Source organism: Aplosporella prunicola (assembly GCF_010093885.1).
Source record: "Aplosporella prunicola CBS 121167 unplaced genomic scaffold K452scaffold_31, whole genome shotgun sequence".
Lineage (NCBI taxonomy): Eukaryota > Fungi > Ascomycota > Dothideomycetes > Botryosphaeriales > Aplosporellaceae > Aplosporella > Aplosporella prunicola.
Genome location: NW_022983559.1, coordinates 197,362 through 219,021, shown reverse-complemented (window position 1 = coordinate 219,021; position 21,660 = coordinate 197,362). Strand labels below are relative to the sequence as shown.

The 21,660-nt window shown below is 57.3% G+C and overlaps 12 protein-coding genes across 12 annotated transcripts; 6 read left to right on the top strand and 6 right to left on the bottom strand.

Annotated features, from left to right (window-relative positions):
- Nucleotides 1-761: 761 nt before the first annotated feature.
- K452DRAFT_236025 (uncharacterized protein) lies at nucleotides 762-1,937 on the bottom strand (the record flags this gene model as incomplete). Its single annotated transcript, XM_033537476.1, has 5 exons — nucleotides 762-971; nucleotides 1,025-1,051; nucleotides 1,111-1,194; nucleotides 1,254-1,547; nucleotides 1,608-1,937. Coding segments are annotated over 5 exons (945 nt in total), but the record flags the coding sequence as incomplete, so codon positions are not given.
- Nucleotides 1,938-4,127: 2,190 nt separating this feature from the next.
- On the top strand, nucleotides 4,128-5,587 carry K452DRAFT_257873 (uncharacterized protein). The gene is made up of 2 exons (XM_033538447.1): nucleotides 4,128-4,671; nucleotides 4,728-5,587. Exons 1-2 carry the CDS (start codon nucleotides 4,159-4,161, stop codon nucleotides 5,328-5,330), a joined length of 1,116 nt encoding a protein of 371 aa, XP_033393050.1. The 5' UTR covers nucleotides 4,128-4,158; the 3' UTR covers nucleotides 5,331-5,587.
- Nucleotides 5,588-5,822: 235 nt separating this feature from the next.
- On the bottom strand, nucleotides 5,823-7,294 carry K452DRAFT_321881 (uncharacterized protein; the record flags this gene model as incomplete). Its single annotated transcript, XM_033544442.1, has 3 exons — nucleotides 6,890-7,294; nucleotides 6,730-6,815; nucleotides 5,823-6,640 (listed from the first exon to the last, which is right to left on the bottom strand). The coding sequence occupies exons 1-3, from the start codon at nucleotides 7,228-7,230 to the stop codon at nucleotides 5,823-5,825; spliced, it is 1,245 nt and encodes a 414-aa protein (XP_033393049.1). The 5' UTR covers nucleotides 7,231-7,294.
- Nucleotides 7,295-7,427: 133 nt separating this feature from the next.
- On the top strand, nucleotides 7,428-8,837 carry K452DRAFT_291718 (uncharacterized protein). Its single transcript, XM_033541235.1, has 2 exons — nucleotides 7,428-7,782; nucleotides 8,007-8,837. The coding sequence occupies exons 1-2, from the start codon at nucleotides 7,432-7,434 to the stop codon at nucleotides 8,688-8,690; spliced, it is 1,035 nt and encodes a 344-aa protein (XP_033393048.1). The 5' UTR covers nucleotides 7,428-7,431; the 3' UTR covers nucleotides 8,691-8,837.
- Nucleotides 8,838-8,966: 129 nt separating this feature from the next.
- Nucleotides 8,967-10,563, top strand: K452DRAFT_278761 (uncharacterized protein). The gene is made up of 2 exons (XM_033539383.1): nucleotides 8,967-9,952; nucleotides 10,022-10,563. The coding sequence occupies exons 1-2, from the start codon at nucleotides 9,014-9,016 to the stop codon at nucleotides 10,223-10,225; spliced, it is 1,143 nt and encodes a 380-aa protein (XP_033393047.1). The 5' UTR covers nucleotides 8,967-9,013; the 3' UTR covers nucleotides 10,226-10,563.
- Nucleotides 10,564-11,055: 492 nt separating this feature from the next.
- On the bottom strand, nucleotides 11,056-11,939 carry K452DRAFT_236099 (uncharacterized protein; the record flags this gene model as incomplete). Its single annotated transcript, XM_033537483.1, has 2 exons — nucleotides 11,056-11,645; nucleotides 11,714-11,939. The coding sequence occupies 2 exons, from the start codon at nucleotides 11,937-11,939 to the stop codon at nucleotides 11,056-11,058; spliced, it is 816 nt and encodes a 271-aa protein (XP_033393046.1).
- Nucleotides 11,940-12,354: 415 nt separating this feature from the next.
- On the top strand, nucleotides 12,355-13,584 carry K452DRAFT_257857 (glycosyltransferase family 1 protein). Its single transcript, XM_033538446.1, has 3 exons — nucleotides 12,355-12,693; nucleotides 12,759-12,897; nucleotides 12,950-13,584. The coding sequence occupies exons 1-3, from the start codon at nucleotides 12,378-12,380 to the stop codon at nucleotides 13,086-13,088; spliced, it is 594 nt and encodes a 197-aa protein (XP_033393045.1). The 5' UTR covers nucleotides 12,355-12,377; the 3' UTR covers nucleotides 13,089-13,584.
- Nucleotides 13,585-14,478: 894 nt separating this feature from the next.
- K452DRAFT_111649 (uncharacterized protein) lies at nucleotides 14,479-15,285 on the bottom strand. Its single transcript, XM_033535036.1, has one exon. It carries the CDS (start codon nucleotides 15,100-15,102, stop codon nucleotides 14,587-14,589), a length of 516 nt encoding a protein of 171 aa, XP_033393044.1. The 5' UTR covers nucleotides 15,103-15,285; the 3' UTR covers nucleotides 14,479-14,586.
- K452DRAFT_111650 (uncharacterized protein) lies at nucleotides 15,286-16,035 on the top strand. The gene has a single exon (XM_033535037.1). The coding sequence runs from the start codon at nucleotides 15,468-15,470 to the stop codon at nucleotides 15,948-15,950; it is 483 nt and encodes a 160-aa protein (XP_033393043.1). The 5' UTR covers nucleotides 15,286-15,467; the 3' UTR covers nucleotides 15,951-16,035.
- An 84-nt stretch (nucleotides 16,036-16,119) lies between these two features.
- Nucleotides 16,120-16,905, top strand: K452DRAFT_236050 (lytic polysaccharide monooxygenase; the record flags this gene model as incomplete). The annotated part of the gene is made up of 1 exon (XM_033537479.1): nucleotides 16,120-16,905. One exon carries the CDS (start codon nucleotides 16,120-16,122, stop codon nucleotides 16,903-16,905), a length of 786 nt encoding a protein of 261 aa, XP_033393042.1.
- Nucleotides 16,906-18,790: 1,885 nt separating this feature from the next.
- On the bottom strand, nucleotides 18,791-20,491 carry K452DRAFT_302080 (uncharacterized protein; the record flags this gene model as incomplete). Its single annotated transcript, XM_033542542.1, has 3 exons — nucleotides 18,791-19,680; nucleotides 19,730-20,282; nucleotides 20,330-20,491. The coding sequence occupies 3 exons, from the start codon at nucleotides 20,489-20,491 to the stop codon at nucleotides 18,791-18,793; spliced, it is 1,605 nt and encodes a 534-aa protein (XP_033393041.1).
- Nucleotides 20,492-20,571: 80 nt separating this feature from the next.
- On the bottom strand, nucleotides 20,572-21,207 carry K452DRAFT_111629 (uncharacterized protein). The gene has a single exon (XM_033535035.1). The coding sequence runs from the start codon at nucleotides 20,973-20,975 to the stop codon at nucleotides 20,652-20,654; it is 324 nt and encodes a 107-aa protein (XP_033393040.1). The 5' UTR covers nucleotides 20,976-21,207; the 3' UTR covers nucleotides 20,572-20,651.
- Between the last annotated feature and the right edge of the window lie 453 nt (nucleotides 21,208-21,660).

The window sequence follows — 21,660 nt, the reverse complement described above, 5'->3', positions numbered from 1 at the left end:
CCCTTTCTTCCCGAAGGCGTATTTTGGGGCCCCTGAAGGCTGTCAAAGGATGCTGAACGGATGTCGCCATCCCATCATGTCTCAGTTTAGCGCCATGTGGAGAACACGCAGTGGCATCGATGGATGGCTACTGAATAGGTGTCCTTTGGTTAAAGGCGTTAGGCTTTCCGTCACAGGAACCGGGAAGGCGCAGCAGCTCAACCGTCTTTCCAGGTACTCAGCCAAAGCTGAATGACATGGTTTATCTGAAATTTCATTCAACTCTTCGTACTACCGAGTCTGCCTACAACATTTGAGCTGGCCAACAACTTCCAATTGCTAGAAAGGCACTCATTCGTGTATCCGGCTATGTTTAGTTTAGCCACCTGCACACCTTTACCGTTAAAACGAGAGAAGCGGTGCAATCTGTCAAGGCTGAGAAAGAACCGGGCTGTAGACATGTTCAAGCCAAGGTTTTTCGCGTCTTGGCAAGCCGTACTTTAACATACCAGCTGGACGAGAGGCCATCCTGGTCATGCGCTATCGGGTCTTTCCAGGTGCTCAGGTAAGACCTTTCTAGTCAAAACCTGATGTTCTTGAGATTCGCACCTATTGGCGAAAAGATCCAGTCTTGCTAGGATATGGATATTTGGTCAGCGCGTGACGATATTGTCGCTGGGTGTTGATACAGACATAAAAATATCTTTATTTGGACGCAATATACTATCAGGGTAAGCCGACCGGCTTTGCTTCCCTTTAAACCACTCCCTTCACCACTGCAGCTATGATGAGAATCGGGTCCGATATTTGTCTCTGAGCATGGCGAACATCTTTGTTGTTCCCTGCTGGATATTCCGAGGCAGGTAAAAGATGAAGTCCAAGGCCCTTGGATTAGCGGCAGCGAAGAGAGTTAACAAGGTAATCGAGACGATTACCACGCCATACCAGATCCATGAGACGTCGTCGCTAACCATGGCAATGCTAAATGCGCTCTTTATGATATGTTAGGTATTTGGAGCATAGAGTTGTGGGTGGGTAACATTACTGTTGCTAATGACAGGGGCAAATAAAGCTTGAAGAATATCAGTGACATGTTTTATAGTATCTTTATATGTGGATACGATGCATTACCACTGTCATTCTGGTCAGAATGCCAATATCTACGCCTTGGCGCGTGGAATCGGCGCTTTCCTTCAGTGACGACGCATTGACGAGCTAAGCCATTAGTAAGTTGTCTATTGTGAGATGGGTTTTGCTGCTTTGGGCATACGTACGCCATCACGCATGCTGTTGAAAAGATCCAGTTTTTGGGATAGAATGAGGTGAAGTGATTTGAGCTCTGAGATGTTACTACGCACACTTTCAATGTACTCCTCCCATTTTTGGCGGAGAGCATGGCTCCCTGTCGTTTCCAGATGAAGTATTTTTTGTTGCCCAAACGTATCCCAGGCGCTGATTGTGCGTGCCAGAGAATCGCGGAAGCGGCGTATAGATGAGACGGCTAGCATCAACTGTTTGGTGCGAGTAAGGCTTGTATCATCGACAAATGCAAGGAGGCTATCGTCCTCCTACATATTTGTGAGTCTCTCGCCGAAAAGGAAGGGTCTCCGGTAGAATTTTATACTTACGTAGTCTTCCATACGCTCCTTAAAAGCCGTTACCAATACCCTCCATTCCAGTGTTGCTTGTGCCATTCGGCGCGCTAACACTGCTAAGAAATATTCGCGTGGATTCCAAATAGGGTACTGGAGGGTGCTTGCACCACCTGTAGCGGGTTCGCTACTATCATCTCCCTCAAAGTAGGTGCTCCATTCTTCTTCGCTTCCGTAATAGGTATCGACGAGGCAATATCCAGTCCAAAACCATTCATCGACGCCCGTTACCAAGAGTGACAGTTGGCACTCATGATAATAATCTTGATCTTCTCCATGGTTCCGCGCTAGCGGCAGCTTTCGCGATGACCGAAGACTCTTGTTTTCTTTAATTATTCGTGGATCACATCGATTTCCGGTTGAAATATGATTACGTAGCGCAAAAAATGAGATGTGGAATTCCAAGTTGAAAATCTGTGCCTGTATTGATTTTAAGTATAGTTTAGTTAATTCTCAGTTCTTGCACGTACCAAAGAGAAGTATACATCGAACGAAGTTTTGTATTCGATGTGTTGGCTAAGGAAGCTCCGCAATGAGGGCACAGTGTGGGGTGCGCAGGTTATCGCGAGTATGAAGACAATCTCAGGTGTTACGTCACCGACGAAACTTCAGAAGATCTAAGTCTTCGTTAGATTCACGTTAAGCCCATCACTGACTTACATGATCCTTTTTCCCGCGCTGTTTGCCGGTCTCTGTTTTACTCATTGTTAAGCTAGAACTTCTGGTGTTGTACGGAAGACACTTACATCTCTCATTAAATGAGACTGGAATTCTTGAATGTTCAGACACTTTGTGAAAACTGCCTCTCCGGAGGGTGGGTAACTCATATACCCACCGGGATCCTGATAGGAATCCCACAAGCGGGACGAGGTTGTTCCTCCCGTTGGATCTCGGCGTTCATCGAGCAGAACAACATCTGTGAGGTTCTTTGATTGCAAAGGAAGTGCCATGAAGTGCTCTAAGGCTGAGAACAACTGTCGCACAGGAGGCTCCAAACTCCTTTTGCGTAATGCAAGAAACTCCTTGATCTTAATGATTTTGTCGGAGGAGCTGAATGCGATCTTCTGGTTTCCAGCCTGATAAAGTTTGTTACGACGTCTTGCGTATACAAAATCCCAATTTAACGCTTGTTTTGACATGACGCTAAGAAGTATCAGAATCGTTTTGAAATGTTGTACGGTTTAGACTAGCAAGGTTCGAGAAAAATGAAAGTGTAAATTGGGTCCGACTGTCGCGTGCAGCAGCAAAATGAATATAACCCTTCACTAGAGGTATTTCTGGCGGCTAGATAGTCAGGGAACCAATAGATAGATGTCACATGTTCGTTTCTGCAATACTATCTCATCGTACAGCATGGCTGCCGAAAATAGCACATTGAAACTGTCACGAGGCACCTTGGGCAGGAAAACGTAATCGAGAGTCCGCTTACTTCAACTTGTCGCATCAGGCTGGAAATTACTTATTCAACGAGATCTCTTCAAACGAGGGATTTGCCTCCCTACACTGCCTAAATTTCAAGACATGGCAGATTCACCATTGCCTGATAACCCTTTGCTACCACTGGCGGATGATAGGAAGACTTGGACCTGTGTGAGTATGGATTTTTGGACTGCAGGATAAGTTCATACTTATACGTTATCTAGTGTGAATCCGAATGCAAAGAGCAAAATACAGGAGACAAATGTTTCAGCTGCGGCCACAAGCGTTGCAGAGAGTGCTTTTACGACCAGGAAGTTGGTTATTCAACACCGGAATATACAGGGCCTAGAGATGGCGAAAGCTATTGGTATTGCGTGAGTTCCCAGAAATTCTAAAAATGAGGCTAACAAATTAACACCAGGAGAGTGCAGTTGTAGCAACGGACCTAACGCCGTGTCCTTATACGTTGGCTGCACTATGTGTAACCACAAACGCTGCGCTAATTGCACAGTAGATAGGTTTTAAGGCTTGCACAATTTAGTGCAGAGTCTAATCATATCGTTAATGCCAGGAGCTCAAACCTTTTAAGTCATGAAGCGATTGTGGAACATGATTTCTCCTTCCAAGAATTAATATAACGTGTCCGGTACCGTCGCGAATCAATAACCAGAAATGGAAAGCCTTTAGATCACATTTGTCATGCAACCTTGATCAAGAGGAGTAATCTCTTCTAGAGCTGGATTCGTGAGAGGCCGACAAACAATCAATCTGAACAGTTGCTGAAGCCGATTGGTACGGACACTACAAAGAATCTTGTTTGGAGAGACGGTATGCGGCGAAGCATGAGCGCCGCGGAGACACGAAAGCTCTTACAGAAAACTGGGAGCCTCGTTGGTCACAGTTCTGAACAAAACGTCCGTCTTGAACGACGTGAAGCGACGGATGGAGTTGAGCTGGCTGGTTGACTGATGACGTCTAGCGACAGCTCCCGCGAGCTCTGACCGCCTTCCGCCCCGCCGCCACGCCGGGGCAGTAGTCTGAAGATCTCCGCCAAAAAGTTACCACCACTAACGACGACTCCGATTCGCACGACCATCTCCGCAGCACCATGGCGCCCCCCTCGGCGCACCTGCTCCTGTCGCCCGCCGAGCTGTCCTACATCCACTCGTCGCTGCAGCTGGACCCGCCCATCCGCCCCGACGGCCGCAGCCCCACGCAGTTCCGCCCGCTCATCGCCGAAACCGACATTCTTCCCGGCGCGAACGGCAGCGCGCGCATCTGCTTCGCCGACGGCACCGAAGCCATTGTCGGCGCGAAGGCTGAGGTCGAGAAGAGCGCATTGCGTGCTGGACTGGAAGAGCAGGATGCCAATGTCGCGGACGTGGACATGGCCGATGACGAGCCCGCGGGCGACGACGACGACGCCGCTGCTGCGCGCCGGTCCGAGGGCAAGGGCGAAAACGCCTGGGTGGAGATGAGCGTTGAGATCCCGGGCTACCGCGACGACGACGCGCTGCCCGTGTTCCTGGCAGCCATGTTGACCGAGGCGTTGCTCGGGGACGGGCAGCTGCGCGACCGGCTGTACATCAACCGGCGGTTCCACTGGAAGCTGTACATTGACGTAGGTTCACACCGGCGCCCTGTCAGGAAGATAGATTGAAGCTAATGCCTGGACAGATCCTCCTTCTCTCGGCGCCGCTCTCGTACCCCCTGCCCCTCCTCTCGCTGACGACGCATCTCGCCCTCCTAACGACGCGGCTCCCACGCCTCAAGTCCGAGAAAGACGAAGACCCGCTCTTCGACGACGACTGGGCGGCCGCGACGCCGCTGTACAGCAAGAGCGCGCGGCCACCGATCACGCTGCTCGTGATCGCCGTGGGGGGTAACATCATCTTCGACCCGAGCAAAGAGGAGCTCGCAGTCGCAGAAGCGGTGCTGGCAATCTCGGTCGGCGAAGCCGCCGCATCCACCACCACCAATACCAGCTCTACGACATCGAACAACAACCTCCGCATCCTCGCCACCCGCACCATTGACCCCCCGTCGCGCCTCACGCCCCCTGGCGTCCCCAACGCCCTGAACTCCGCGACGGGAGGCGTAGCGCCGGGGACGAGTGCGGACGCGGTCGCGCTGCGCGAGGGCATGCAGGCGCCGGGTGTGTGGACGCCGCCGCGGGGCGGCATGAAGCGCGCGCTTGTGGGGCGGGTGCTGAAGCTGGTGGTGCAGCCGGGCGGGGTAGCGGAGGAGGTTATGCAAGCGCTGCAGGGCGTGGGCGCTTGAGTTGGGGTGCGCGGCTGCCTGGGTACCTATGTATGTACCTATCGAAGCCTGCCGAATGAGCGGCTACCTATGGGCCGGACTGCCTTGCCTTCTTACACACCTACTTGTCGTCGCTGCGGCGAGGGGCTGCGCCGACGCGTGCAGCGCGTGCCGCGAACGGACCACCAAGCGCTGGGCGTCCGACCGAGAGAGAGAGAGAGAGAGAGAGAGAAGCTAGCTAGTTAGCTAGGAAGCTAGAAACTAAAGCAGAGGAATACAATACAGCGTTCGATCACAATGCAATGCCTACCTACCTACCTACCTATTTACTGCTGAAGTATTGCGTATCTGTGTGTGATCCGCTAGTAGGAGAGATGTTGTATGTTGTACATTTTTTGCAGATATGCTATGTATCTAGCACAGGACAACACAACAGCACCCACACGCACCCCCCGTCCGCGAACCCATCCACCAATCCAACCCAACCCAAACCCCATCCACCCCCTCCCACACCTACATCCCCCCACCCTCCCCCGGCGTCCCAGCCACACTCCCCCCCGCCTCAGCACCCACCTTAACAATATCGACCGCACCACTAACCTCAGTAAAGTCCTCGAGCTCTTCACTCACAGTCTTCAGCTTCTCCTTGACGCTCGCCACGCCCTCAAACCCCACTATGTGGCGCGCAGGCGGGTTGTCGTGCCCGCCGATGGCCGTGAGCGCGTGCACTGTTTCAGCGATCAGGCGCGCGCGGATGTCTGCGTCCAGCTGCGGGTATAGCGATGTGATTTGGGGGCGGGAGAGGAGGTCGCCGGGCGAGAGGGCAGGGGCAGGGGCGTCGACCCCCGGAGGGGGGGAGGAGGAGGGAGGCGGGGAGGCAGACTCCGCGGCTTCGGCAGGGACAGCGGAGCGGAGGTCTATTTTGTCGAGGAGGGCGGAGAAGAGGTCGCGGGCGAGGGGGGCGGGGTTGACGTCGGGCGCGTACTCTGGGAGGGGCGGGGCCGAGGTAATGCGGTTCGTGAGGACGTTGACCTCGACGTTGGGCTGCACGATGGTCATCTTGATGTTGAAGGGCGCGATCTCGTACGCCAGGCTGTCGCAGTAGCCCTCGATGGCCCATTGCGACGCGCAGTAGAGGCCTAGGCCCGGCGTGCCCAGGTGCCCCGTTGTGCCCGTCAGCATGATGATGTGCCCGTTCTTTTTGGCGCGCATGCTCGGCAGCGCCGCTTTGATTATGTTGACGTTGCTGAAGAAGTTGGTTTCGAATTGGTCGCGCGCGAGACTGAGGGTACGGGGGGATTGGGCCAGTTCTTCGATTGTGCCGATGACGGCTGGGAGGCGTGTTGGGTCAGCCGGGCTCTATACCTAGGTACCTACTCTTAGGTAGCTGCGTGTTCTTAATGCAGGGGCTTGGACTCACTCTCACTCGAGCAGCCGAGCAGCACGTCGATGCGGCCAAAAGCCTCGACAGCCTCCGCAACCGCCGCCTGGCACTGTCCTATAATCCTGTACCCTGACGTGATCAGCCGACATAGTTTCCCCTCGCAGCACCTAGGCATTGCCCGGAGCATCCAACCTACCTCCCATCAAGGGCCACGACGCGCAGCCGCTCCTTCCAGCGCTCGCGCTCCCCCTCGCCGCGCCCAATCTTGTCCAGAAAGCCGCGGAACTCGTCGCTGCGGCCCGTCTCGCGCTCAAACTCGGCCGGCAGCACCCCCGCGACGACGTAGTCGCCGTGGTCGAGCGCCTGCTCCGCCAGCGCAATGCTGATCGGCGACGTCCCGTTCGTCAGGAACCACACGCGCGGCGCGTTGTGCGGCGGGAAGCGCGGGGAGCGCGGGCGCGTGGGGCGCGATGCCGATGCGTGTGCGTGGGTTTGGGTGTGCGCGGGCGCGGTCGTCGACGACGCTGGCGATGTCATCGCGTCTGTGGTCCTGGTGGCTGCTGCTGCTGTAGCTGTGGCATTGCGCGCGCACAGAAATGCGCGAGCGAGCTATGTAAGTCTCGGAGGAGAGGCGTGAGAGGGCGCGAGGTTGTCGGACTTTGCGCGCTATGTCCGAGGCCGGCCAGGCGCTCAAAAAGCGCCGTCATTGTCAATTTGCGCTTCCCGGCGCGCATCACCATGTCTTTCCTACACGCCCCGCGGCGCGCTCTCTTCACCTCGTCCTTGCCTCGCCGCAGCGCCGCAGCTCCGCGCCGCTCCATCCCCATCCCCTCGTTCCCTACGACACCGTTTCCCGTCATCGAGTCCTGCCCGGCGCCGACATGCGAGTGCCGCCCGTACCCGCAGTTCCCGGAAGACCTGCCCATCGACCGCAAGCAGAACCTGAACGGCACCATGGCGGCCTACGGCGAGCAGATCCTCATTGCGACGGGCAAGGATGACTGGACCAGCAAGATCGAAGACGACGAGAACAGCCTCTTCCAGCGCCAGCTGCGCGACCTGCTGGTCCGGAACGGCGAGCTCTGTGACGTTCGTGCTTCACCATCCCCATTGAGCCTCGAGCACAAGAACAACAACAACAGATAGACAGACAGACGAGCAGCAGAGAAGACGCGCGAAGCCAGGGCGCAAAAAGAGAAGTGGCGCACAGGGCCGGGGCTGGTTGCCCTATGCACTACCTACCTACGTTTGCGCCCACGGTGCGCACGCTCTCGCTGCCAAAACTACATGCTAACATACCCTCCCGCCCACAGCCCTACCACAACGTCATGATCACGAACTCGTCCTTCGCGCCCGCATCCCGCGACCCCGCCATCGGCTCCGCCTACCTCTTCCCCAGCTTCCGCTACCTGCCACGGATACCACTGACGGCGCCATCGGTGCGCGCCCTAGTCAAGGGCTTCGTCAAGCCGCGCGACATCCACCCCGTGCACAAGAAGGTGCTGCCGGCGGAGCAGCAAGCCGTGCTCGCGCGGGACGAGACGCTGCAGCGGGAGTTTGAGGGCGTGCGGGAGGTCGACGAGGTGGTCGTACTGATTTGCGGGCATGGCGGCCGCGATGCCCGCTGCGGCGTTTTGGGGCCCGTCCTGCGTGACGAGTTTGGGGAAAAGCTGCAGAAGAGCGGGATTGTGCTGAGGGCGCAGCCGGAGCTGGAAGCACAAGACGCGGATGACGGCAAGGCGAAGCTGTCGGCCAGCGTGGGCCTGATCAGCCATATCGGCGGGCACAAGTACGCCGGCAACGTGATCGTGTACATACCCAAGACACTGGCGAGGCAGGGCCACCCGCTCGCGGGCAAGGGCGTCTGGTACGGTCGAGTCGGGCCCGAGCAGGTCGAGGGCGTCGTCTCCGAGACGATTGTGCATGGCAGGATCATCAAGGAGCTCTTCCGCGGGGGGATCGAGGATACGGAACCAAGGTCTATTATCCGGTTGTAGGTTTAGACGGGGATGGGGGGAGAGGGGAAGGGGGCAGTGGGTGCGCGTGTAGAGAGAGCTGTAGAAGGAGAATTGCGCGCGTGTTATGCTTTGGCGTTACTCAATTGCTTCTCGCGGGGCTTGTAGACGCTTAGGTAGTGTATAGGTATATAAATAAATAAATATCTATTTCCGTTGTAGGGACGCCACCAACGCTACGTCAGACCCTGACGATCCGCGATCCGCGCGCATCGCGTCCATCGCATCGCAAATCCTCACCACCACCTTTTCCACCCCACGCACTCACAACCCAACCCAACAAACAAACAACAAACCAACAAACAATGCGCCACCCGCGCCCCCGCCTACGCGCCCTACTCCCACGCCCAGCACTCGCCCTCCTAGCCTCCAGCGCCTTCGCAGGCTTCAGCTACCGCCACCTCAGCACCACCTCCAACACCACGAACGACGCAGGCGCAGACGAAGAAAGCCCCGTCCTGCATCCGCGCCTGTTTACGGGGTATAGACTTGCTGAGCGGAGGAGTGTCGGCAGCGGGGATGGGAGGGGGGGTATTTTTGTGCTGCGGAAGGATGGTGGGGAGGGGCCCTCATTGGAGGACTGGTGGACGAACAAAGTCTGGAGCGTCGAGGTCAAGCAGCCACAGCTGCAGATTGCGAGGGCGTATACGCCGCTGCCGCCTATACCTTACGACACCACCACCACCATCACCACCACCTCCGCAGACGCCACGCCCGCATCCACGGCCACGGCCGCGTCCGCCACCTCACCCCTCCGCTTCTGGATCCGCCATGCCGGCGAAGTAAGCGCGTACCTGCACCGCCTGGCCCCAGGCACCAGCAATGTCTCCCTCCGGGGGCCGCACGCAGAGTTCTCGCTCCCGCCCAACACAAGCGACGTGCTGTTCCTGGCCGGCGGGACCGGGATCGCGCCCGCGCTGCAGGTGGCGCATGCGCTGCTTGTGAAGCGGGGAGAGGGCGGTGCGGAGAGAGTGCGGATTATGTGGGCGGTGAGGCGGCGGGAGGAGTGTGCTGGTGGGGTTGGGGACGTTGGGGGCGAGGAGGAAGGGAGGTGGTGGGGGTGGTTAAAGGGGGGGAGGGGGTGGGGCGGTGGTGGTGGTGGTGGTGGTACTGTGGGGGAGGGGGAGGAGCTGGGCGAGATCGTGCGCGAGATCGAGGCGCTGAAGCGCGCGGTGCGGCCGGGGCGGAAGTTCGAGGTGCAGTATTTCGTCGACGAGGAGGGGAGCTTCATCCAGCCGGGGAGAGTGGCCAAGTTCTTGCGGACGCCTACACCTACATCTACGCCAACATCCACGGGGCAGCCGGAGGCACAGCCAGAGGCACAGCCAGAGGCACAGAAGCAATCGGGGGCCCAGACACCGCACCCAACCAAACTCATCCTCCTCGCCGGCCCCGACGGCTTCCTAGATGCGTGGGCAGGCCGCAAGCTCTGGGCCGAAAAGGGCGAGGTGCAAGGACCGTTGAGGGGCGCGCTGTCGAGGATGGATTTGGGCGGGTGGCGGGTGTGGAAGCTGTGATTTGCGAGCAGTACGAGCAGTGTGCTGCGAGTTTTGGGGTGTGGGCTGTGAGCTGTGAGCTGTGGGCTGAAGCTGTGGTTGGGGTTATAAGATGGGGAAGAAGGGGAGGGGTAGAGGTGTGTATAAAAAGACATGTACAAGACATGTACGATTATGTATAGCAAAGACAGGAAAGAGCGGGTATAATGTATAGAGACTCAGTCAGTCAGTCAGTCAGTCAGTCAGTCAGTCAGTCAGTCAGTCAAGGATAGGATAGCGGAGTTTGGTGGGGTTGGGGTTGTTGCGTCCTGTACATACTGTACTGCACAGTAACGAAGCAATGGCATTGGCACTGGCGCTGGAGTTTTGGGTTGGGTTAGGGGAGGGGAGGAAGGTGTTGTGTGTTTACATGTATGTGTATGTGTATATTCATCATTCTGGGTTGGAGTGGAATAACCGCAGATGTCACCGCAATTTGCAAATGCAATCGCGACCGCAATTTAGACATGTGTACGAGCAGCTTTGGCTGTCTATGAATTTCATTATCTCTATGCACCTCTACACCCTTACACCGTTATAACCTTTTTAATTTTGTACCCTCATGAAATATTTAATAGGATCGTGTATCCGTGCTTTTGTGTTGTTTAGATGATTTTATATTTGGAAGTTTTTTGTGTTTGGGGGGTGTTGGTTGTAATGGGTGGTGGGGTTGGTTTTGGTTGCACGGTATTTCCCGTCTCTGACATGAACAAAAACATCGCGTTTTACACATTGCACTCTATCCATAGACGGAACCTATTTCTTACAGACCACCAAGCCCAAGCCCAATCCCAGTCCCAACCCCGCCGTCATCACCTCGCGCCAAGGGTCGTCGGCCTCCGCGGCGGCGGCGCCTTGCCCTTCTCAATCATGACGGGCTCGGCCTGCTCGAAGATGGGCGTCGAGAGGGCCTCCTTGACGATCTCGGCGCCATCGACCAGCGTGCCCTCCTCAACGCGCTTCTGCTCGAGCTGCCAACGCTGCTCGCGGCGCTGGTCGAGCAGCTGCTTGCGCTGAGGCGTCATGACCCAGTCCTTGGGGAAGTGGTGGAAGATCTTTGGCTTATGGTGGCGGAAGTCGAAGGGGACGTCGGCAAACGTGTCCTTGGGGTTGCGGGCCTCGCTGACGAGGTCGGCGATGCGGTCGCCCAGGTAGCGCTTGTTCTTGGCCTGGGTCTCAAAATTGTCGGCGCTGATCTTGATGATCTGCGTGTCGGGGTTGTAGCGCGGGCCGGCGAGCTTGATCAGCTTGTCCTGCTGCACCTGCGTCAGGTTCGGGATGTCCGTGACGCTGAACTCGACGACGACTTTGTTCGCGGCCGGGTGCTGCTCGCCCATGTACGACGTGTAGCGGAAGCGCAGCGGCTTCTCGGCCGTCGGCGGCTCAAAGGGCTTTGCGTACTCTGCGGGGCGCGCGCGGGCGCGTTAGCTACCAAGCAAGACTCGAGCCATTGGCGTGTGGGGGGCGTACTGGTTAGCAGCGGGAGCTCCCACGCCGCCATGCGCATGTACTCGCGGATCTCCCTCTGCTGCTCCAACTCGCCGTGGCCGAGCGACGGGATGTCGTCGCCGTTCCACTCCTCGTCCTCGCCTCCCTCGGGCTCTCCCTCGCCCCAGAAGCCGCGCGGCGGAAGCTGCTTCGGCTCAATGTAGCCCTGCAGCTCCGACGGGTCCACGTCGCGCAGCACCTCGTTCATCGCCATGCCCTTGTTGGGGATGTCGTCGCCGAAGATCTGCTTCAAGTGCTCAAACTCATGGTCGACTTCCTCGGCCTGGGGCTCTTCGCTGTCCTCCTCGGCCTTGCGGACCGCGCGCGTGATGCTGAAGTTGCGTTGCTGTTGCTGTTGCTGTTGTTGCGGCTGTTGTTGCCATGGCGCCTGGACGGCTGCGCAGGGCCGGCTTGGCCGCGACGACAGGCGGAGCGGGCGGGCGGCGCGGGCGTACTGCCCCAGGCGTTTGGCGACGGCCGACATGGTGATGCGGGCTGGCGGCGGAGGGTGCGTTGCGGCTCAAGAATCTTTGTCGCGCGGGCATGCGAGCGGCGAGTCGTGCTTTCTTGGCGCGCCTCACATGCTCGCTCTCTACAACATCAACTCAACAACTGTACTGTAACAACAACAACAACAACAATTATAATGGCACGCAAACACTGCTTCGTCACCATAGGTGCCACGGCTGCGTTCGATGCCCTCATCACCGCCGTCTTCCAGCAGTCTTTCATCCAAGCCCTCGTCGCCGCCGGCTACACGGACCTGCTCGTGCAGTACGGTCAGCGGGGCAAGCGGCTGTTTGCCGAGCTCTCCAAGCAAGAGCACTGCAAGGCGTCCGGGCTGGCGATTCACGGCTTCGACTTTGCGAAAGACGGGCTATTCAGCCAAATGCGGCTGGCCAAAGGCGTCGACGGCAGCAACAGCAACAGCGCGCACGAGGGCGTCGTAGTCAGCCACTCCGGTGAGGCCCCGGTGCTCGCCGCCGCTTCACCCTGTCTCTACTCATGACATATGCTGTGCACACAGGCTCGGGCTCCATCCTGGACGCGCTGCGCATCGGCGTGCCGCTGATCGTGGTGCCGAATCCTAGCTTGCTAGACAACCACCAGCTCGAGCTGGCCGAGACGCTCGAGGACCAGGGCTACGTCGTCCACGGCGATTTGGGGTGCGCTTCATGGCCCTGCTGGCGCTGTGGCTGGGCTAACTTTTCCACGTAGCAATTTGGCCCCCGCCATAGCTAAATCAGAAGATCTTCGCCAACGGCAGCGCTCGTGGCCGCCGATTAATAGTGGGCAGCACCGCCGCGCGCAGGGCCTACAGGGCGTTTTGGATGAGGAAATGGGGTTTCTGGATTGAGCTGGCCCTTTTGATCATTCTGCAATGCGCCCATGATAGACTGATGATTTTTTTCTCACTACGGTATGGGTTTGGTGTGGTTGGCTGGGTTGTTGTGATTGGTATGGCTTAGAGCGGTTGACCGAATATGTTCTCCGCAGTGTTGAAGAGCTGTTCGCACGAAGCTGACACCAGGAGATGAATGACGAGGAGATCAAGCGTTTTCGGTGTAGATGTTGATATCAAGGCTCTCACACGCACGGCACGAGTCAGGTAGGTTTAAGAGCAAGGCATAGCGTCATGGGCACTTGTTGTGGACGGTGATTGTGGATTGTGATGCGATTGATGGCTTGCTGCTTTGGTGTGCTGTAGTGTGTCGTAGTGTGTTGTGGTGTGCTGTGTTATGTTAGGGTTTTCTTGATCTTGCTCACTCACCTACTGCATCATGGCTATGACGTACATAAGCATGTATATATACACACTACGTCGTGATTCAGCTTAGGTAGTGCTTTATAGCTCTCTGGCCCTCTGTGCAGGGGCTGTGAGTTTGTTGCAGGATTGAGTACTGCTTAAGATCAGTGACCGTTTTCATGTCCAGTGTTGCGTTACAGTACTTCATACAGCCTGAAAAGGATTCGGTGTACAGAAAGAGAGATATATTCGAAGCGTCGTGCTGTCGTCTTTGATATATACGTCAAGCCCGAACTCTAGGTAGTGTGAATAACGTCTTACGAAATTGAGTAACATGATACAAAAAGTGGATATTTGGGGGAGCAGAAACTGGCTCAAGTCTAGTGATGTGAATCCTGTCATCCATACGAAGAGCCTTAGTGTCAGAACGGCCATGAAGTGTTTGTTTGCAGCCATGTTTGATGTTGTTTGTATTTTGCAAACCACCGGCCACGATTAACTCGAGCGAAGATTCGCCGCCGGGTCGCGAAGCCGCACGGCCCAGCGGCTCCGGCGGACCGCCTGACGCACTCGCGCAAAACCACCGCGGACTTGTCGCTCTCGCCGCTTCCACCAAACAACGTCCTACGATGCTCGTATTTGCTGGTCTTGTTTCACCACGCACCAATTTTGACCCAGTAACAGCAGCAGAATCATCTTCAGAGAAGCCAGAGCAACAGAAGCAGCACAATGGAAAACTCGCTGTCGATCCCACTCTCTGACCAACGTTCTTGTTTAGATGTGGAGCGGTCAAGGAGCAGGAACAGGACGCGAAGAGAAAGCAGCGGGCGCGCGAGCCTCGACCATGTCCGCAGTGTACTCGTAGGAATATCAGAAGAGGCTGGTTGAGCATACTAACTACCGAAAAAAAAAAAAGTCTGGCATCACACCCTCACCCACGACGGACCCAATCGGCAAGGCCTCCCACGCCACAGCTCCAGCATGCCTGCCGGCAGCGACATAACGCAATGCTCTAATCTTGCGCACACGCAATTCCCGCCAGTCGCATTCTAGAACCCCATGCCAGCGCACTTGATGGCTTCCGGCCTCGCCCGCTCGCGTCATCCCGTCAAGCACGCGCGCAGACCCACATCACAAGCCGCCCGCCACGCTGTCGCGCATCGTCACCTGAGCCTCCGCGACTTTGCGGGGCCTCGCTGCGGGTATGTGCCTTGGCGGAACCGGACGCGGACGCATGTACGGACGGAGGTGAACATGCGGCCAAGAGCATGTGGACAGTCGGTGAATAACAGCAACGGTTATGGTGGCGTGGTTGAGAGATACGGTGGCGACAATGGAGCTGGAGAAGGCAAAAGACGTTCCTAAGCAAACAGCTGCAAGACAAGGCTGCCGGCGGCATCCGCGACGAGGGGCACAGAACCCTCGACCGTCTCGTTTTAGAAACTAGGCATCCAAGTCCAAATCTGGTAACAGCAAGGATCAACAGGGGCAGCACGCAAACCACGAACCGTCCGTAAGAACGCTTCTGACGCTCGCTCCCAGAAGAGTGTTTCTCGAAACGCCCACCGCCCTCTCTCTCTCTCACCGATGCCCTGCCGAGTAGCCGCTGGCGGCGCAATCGCATAAACGCCCAGCGGACATTGAGCGGGAGGTGGCCGCGCCAGCGTCACGGGGCGCACGGCACCGTGCGCACGCCGATCGGCACCCAAGCGAGATACCCCATACATTACAACGCGCATCTTAACCCGAGGCGGCAGTCGGTGCGGTAAGATCGGCTTGCCTTGTTGCCGCATGAGGTGGAACAAACGCCGGGGTGCTGGGATGGGACGCGTGCGTGGGCCGCCGGGCCGAAGGTGAGACTCGGTTGGCGTCCGATAGATTGAGCGGGGGCTGAAGGACCTTATTTCGACCACTACGACCACGATGCACGCTGCCAAGGGAGAGATCGGCTTTGTTTTTTGTGAGGCTCGGAAATAGGGTGTTTGCACGATGCTCGGTTGGACAGAGGGGAGGAAGAGCAGGCGGCCAAGAATCTGTCGAGAAGGGTTGCCGTCCCTTTCCCCAGGCCTTCAAACACGCCGGGTTTCGCATTGCAGTTTCTTGGTCGAAATGCCAAGTCTGGCAGATGAAGCGCCTCCCCAGGGCTGTCAGACTCCAGAGCGTTCTGCGCCGACCACGGGGCCTGTTTCGCAGCGCGACATGACCACGGTGCTGGGTCGCAATATCGATGATCTTAACGGTTCCCAAACATTATGCATGCTCGATATAGGGTGGGGCTCGGAGCAGAGGCTGGCATCGACCATCGGCACTGGCAGCAGCGCACCGGCTGATGTACCCGAGAAACCGCCAGGGCGCGATTCGAAACAGGCCTGCCATCTATGCTTAATCTACAACGGAGGAAAAGGGTGCGGCGAGCTCCACAGCGCCAAGCGGCCCACGATGGCGGAGGGGGCAGGGCTGGCTGGCATATAAGGATGGCAGGACGACGGCCAGAGAGAAATCAGCAAGCCTCTCTTTTCTTCGCCGCCCACCACCATCCATCCTCACCAACTTCCATTCTTTCGTTCTACACTGCGCTGCGCGTAGCTACAACTGTTCCAACAAGAAACCCATTATCAACAACCTTTACCAAACAATCAACATGCGCACCTTCGCCACCGCCGGAACCGCCGCCGCGCTCGTCGCCTCGGTCTCTGCCCACGGCCACGTTGCCAGCATCGTCGCCGGCAGCAAGACCTACACTGGCTACGACCCCAGCTTCTCCTACCAGACCCCGGCCCCCAAGGTCCCCGGCTGGAGCGCCCAGAACCTGGACAACGGCTTCGTCGAGCCCAGCTCCTTCTCCAGCCCCGACATCATCTGCCACAAGGAGGGCAAGCCCGGCCAGTCGTACGTCGAGGTTGCCGCGGGTGAGGAGGTCAAGCTCCAGTGGAGCACCTGGCCCGACAGCCACGTCGGCCCCATCATCGACTACCTTGCCAGCTGCGACGGCGACTGCACCACGGTCGACAAGACCAAGCTGCAGTTCGTCAAGATCGACCAGGACGGCTACCACAGCGGCAGCTCTCCCGGCGAGTGGGCCACGACCGACCTGATCTCCAACGACTTCACGTGGAGCGCCAAGATCCCCAAGGACCTCAAGGCGGGTAACTACGTCCTGCGCCACGAGATCATCGCGCTCCACTCCGCCGGCCAGGAGAACGGCGCCCAGGCCTACCCCCAGTGCGTCAACCTCAAGGTCACGGGCTCGGGCTCCACGGCCATCTCCGGCGGCGAGTCCGCCACCGAGTTCTACAAGGCCGACGACGCCGGCATCAAGTTCAACGTCTACACCGAGGACATCAAGTACACGATTCCCGGCCCCGCGCTCTGGAAGTCGGCTGCTGCCAAGCTCCGCCGCCACGTCCGTGACTTCACCGGCTACTAAGCGCTGGATTTGTTTGTTTGGGAGCTGAGAACTTCTTCGTTACGCGCTAAGCTGCTAGCTGTGCTCGGATGGCGTGGAGGACTGTCGGCGCTGAATCGAAGTGACTTACTTTGTGGCGCTCTGTCTGGACGCGCATGCATGCTGCGGCGGGGCTTACTGAAGGCTTGGAGATGCGTTTCTTGTACAAATGTTAATAGCAATTGAGAGACTTGACATAACGTTTTGTTTTCGGTGTGCCATATGTGCTTTTTGAATAATGAGTGCTTTGTGGTTTGTGGTTTGTGCGAGTTATACGGAGTATAACTACAGTGCTTTATACCGGGGTTATAGGGAACGAGCACCCTCCTCTGCGCTGGGGCGAGGGGTGCCGGTGCCGGTGCCGGTGCGCTCCACCCGTGCTGCGCACCTCGCTCCCTCGCTCGCTCGCGTGATGCTGCGGCGCGTCTAGGGTGGGTAAAGAAGGTGATTGAGGCTGCCTGCGTAGCTGCGTAGTAGCGTAGTAGGGTAGTATATAGGTACCTAGGCACGCACCTACAAACCCACGCCACGGACTCCCCAGCGCCGCTCGCTCCCCATGCGTGCGCGTCCTTCCCTGCCCTGATTACGGAATAGAGCCGCGCCCCGAACGCGCCGTGTCGTGCGGTGCGGTGTGGTGTGGTGTTGGTTGGTCTCTAGTAGACGCAAGAAGCTAAGAAGAACGGAAACGGAATGGACGAGACCTGGGTCCCCGGTCTGCTTATGGGGTAGGTAGTAGGGTGGTGCGATCGTTTCTAACTTCTCTCGTGTTGATGGTGGCTGGGGGTTGGTTTGTTTATGCTCGTGCTGTATATAGTACATACTTAGGGAGAGGGAGTAGCGGGCGAGCTGTGTGCCACTTCTCTTCTCTTCTCTTCTCGCTTTTATAGACCCCTTTACAGCCTCCTCTCTTTTGCGGATAAAGCGAGACAGGAGACGCGGAAGTGGGGTAGGAATGTAAGAGTGCTGGTTACTACCACCACCTATAGAAAAAAATAAAAATAAAAGAGAGGTTAATGTCTTATACCTACCTAGGTAGGTAGGCGGTATACTATCTTTTCGCGTAAACGCATCTCATATGTAAGTCTACGGTACTGGTGTTAAAATACTAGCTATCCTGCTATATCGACGCATTTCAATACGGTTATTTCGTTTCTATTGCACGCGCTTTCCTCTTTTCTTTTCTTTTCTTCTGTTCCTTCTCGCACTGTTTCTGAATCTTCGATATCTGGCTACGTGCCTACGTAATCCTACTCCGTACCTACACATAGCGTACTTCAATATCTATCTACCTTCCATCACGCACCCACCTCATAATTGCCCAGTCCCAAAGACGAAGCGTACCTACATACCTACGCAAACCAGTCCTTATCACCCATACATCCACCACAACGCTCGCCAACTAACCAACAACCAACTGATCAATAATGAAACAACAAAGTACATAGCAAGCCGACTCAAAGCTGCCAAGGTATCGCATCGCATCGCACCGTCGTCCATCGAATCCCATCCCATTCAATCCGTAAACTAGGTAGTCCGTGAAAGCACGAAAGCACCGAAAAGAGTAAGAAACGAAAGTAGAATAAAGAAAATAAAACAATAAAAAAAATATAGGGTGGGAGGGAGGTAGGTAGGTATAAGTCTTGCCGGCGAGCCGCGCCATGTCGTGATGTGATATGGGAATAAAGCATAAAGAAAGAATACTAGAAGATGCGAAGATTAAGAAGGAGTGAAGAAAGAAGAAGAAGAAGAAGAAGAAGAAGAAGAAGAAGAAGAAGAAGAAGAAGAAGAAACGAGGGAGTATAAAACGAACGAAAAAAAAGAAAGAGAAAGAGGATATAAAACAAACCCCGACCCAACCCAACCCACACTAAAAAAACCCACCCCCCGGCACCGCAACGACCGCCGCCGTCGCCGCCGCCGTAAGCAACAAACTCCACGCCTGGCTCTGCCTAACAATGCGGTCCTGAACAACTCTTACACTCTCCTCCTGCACCCACGTCTGCGCATCAAACACCTTGGCGCGCAAGCTGCGGCGCTTATACCGCGCGACCCAGTCCTCCGTCTCCCACTCGTTCGCGGGCCCAAACGCGTCGCTGCGCCGCGACGACGCCGCGCTGCCCCAGGAGTCGTGCTTGGCGGAGCGGGCGGGCGAGCCTGCCAGCGTGGCTTCCTCGTCGTAGTCGAAGGGCACGGGGCCCGGCTTGTTGGGCGTCGTGGGCGTGCAGGGCGGCAGCGTCTGCGCGTCGGCCTCCGCCGTCGAGACCCCCGCGCCCTCCGCTCCCGTAATGCCCGAGTTCAGGCTACGCGCATCCTCCCATGGCTTGACGTTGCGCGTGTGCGTCTTGTGCAGGATCACGCACAGGCCCTTGTACGCCGCGATCATGGTTGTGATGCCCAGGAATAGCACCGGGAACATCAGCAGCCGGTACCAGCGGCTGGCACTTGAGAGCGCGAGAATGATCCCGATTAGTAGTCCGCCCGCAATGTGCGTCACCCCCATCGTCCGCACGAAGAAGACGCGCGGCTGGTTGCCGTTGCAGATGGCCCAGCGCACAAAGTTCGGGTGCGATTGCCCCCGCAGCGTCGCCTCGACCATGGCGGCCACGGCCGTGAACGCCGACGGGTGCGTCGTGTGCTGCAGGGCGTGGAGGACGGCGGCGCGGTCGCGCGCTGAGAGGTTGAGTTCGCGGGGCGAGCCCGGGGCGATGTAGTGCGCGATGACGCGGTCGATTTCGGCGCGGAAGGGCTGCACCGAGACTGCGGAGCGTTAGTATCCGTTTCTTCGGGTTGTCGCTTGCTCACTTACAGCCATCCCACTTGAGGCCCGCCTGGGTATTCGCCTCGTCCTTGAGCTCGCGCACCGACTCCTCTGTCATCAGCGGCTGGGAAGCGCGGTGCGAGAGGCGGGGCTCGCGCGGGTCAGGCGTAACGGTGCGGTTGTTGTACGCATCCTCAAAGGTCGAATTGGGAGAGAGAGGGCTGGCAAGGCCCGTGGTGGCGAAGGTGGTGCGACTGGGGCTGGGGCTGGTGCCTTCTTTGGCGGGCATGACGACGATCTCTGTCAGCCCGATATCACCCTCTGCAGCGTCCGAGGACGGCTTGTCGAAGTCGATCTTGGGTACCAGAGGGCCGGGCTTGTTGGCGCGCCGCCAGCCGCGCCCTCGTGGTGCTGCGACCTGGGCCGCCTTCTCCTCCGGTGGGGCGGACTGGTCCTTCCACTCGGGAGCGAGGGCCTTGCTCTCGGGCTTTAATGCGGAGAACCGTTGGGTATAGTCTTGCAGCCACAGGTGGAATTGAAGGTTCTCGGCGTCATGGGAAATATAGACGAGGTAGTCCATGAAGTCATTAAGTGAGCATGGCTGAATGAATTAGTAACCAACACTGCCATGGGTGGCGAGGGCCATACCGGAAGCGCCTTATTAGACATGATGTTCTCAAAGGACAATTCGTCCGGGATGGCACGGCGGCCGTTCTGGGTACGCTCGACCATGCGCTGGCAGGCCTTGCCGTTCAACGGGCCGTCAGGCCTCTCGACGAATGAGGGTCTCCGGTAAAAGAGAATAGACATTTTGCAGTGTGAAGGAGTGATTGGGGAAAGACAATTTGTCAATGACAATGGGACGAGGAGAGGCGCGAGTTAAGAAGCATCTAGCTCGACTAGAGCAAACTGATGAAGCGCCTCTCAGCCCGTCCGATATAACGACGACGCCGCCAAAACGGAGAGCAGATCAAGCTACCGGTAGCGTGGGGCATGTCGAGCAGCACCCTCGTGTCCATCCAATCTCAGCCTGGCACGGCGCCAGCGCGAAGCCAGGGCCATGGGCTAGCGCGGGGGCTGACGTCGAGAAGGTTGCGCGCTGGGCGGGAACGTCGGCGCGAGGCTTGAAGGAGCCGGGCGCCATGGTGCGGAGGCGGCCAGCAGAAAAAAGAGTAGGCTGAGGGTCGAGAATGTGAGCGTCTTGTGACTGGGGAAGTTTTTCTCGCTCCCCCGCTGGATGCTGCTTGATGGATGAACGGATCGACGCGGCAGTCCGACACGTGCTGATCGTCATCTCAGTCAGTCCCAAAGTTGGAGCGACAAGACCCAGCACGACCAGCGGTTGGCGGCAGGATTCGGGTGCGTTAGTAAGTAGGTACTCCACACTCTGTGCGGCGGCTGAGTGGAGAAGAGGCGCATCAGCCCATGACTGAGCCCAAGCAAAGCCAGCCCAGTTCCTTCATCTTGCAGGGCACCCTCGACCCAGCATCCAGGAACCGCGCGCGGCATTCCTTCGCCGTTCCTTCGTGGGTGCTTGGTGCAGGAGAGCTTGCGGATAGATCTGGCCGATCGACCGATCGATCGACGGGGCTCTGATCATTGCCGCAAACTGCGACGCGCGCGCGAGCTTGTCGCGACGAGAAACCACACTGCTCCCTATTCCTATCTCACGAGCTTCACACACTCTCTCTCCCCTCTCTCCTCTCTCCTCTCTCCTGATGCGGTGAGATCGCAAAACAAACGAACGCCTGGCTTGTGCGGCAGAAGGATGCAATCGACCAGGACCTCGACCACGACCGCACCCGCCCCCGCTTCCTTCCCCCTTCCCAGCCTCACCCAACCAACCAACCAACCAACCCTAGGTAGGGAGGAAAGAAACCTACCTAGCAATGCGCAATCCGCGCCAGTAGTCCAATCTATCGTGCGATTTCCCCTCAACAACAGGCGCAGAAATTGCGCCGCGGCCGCCCGCCAATATC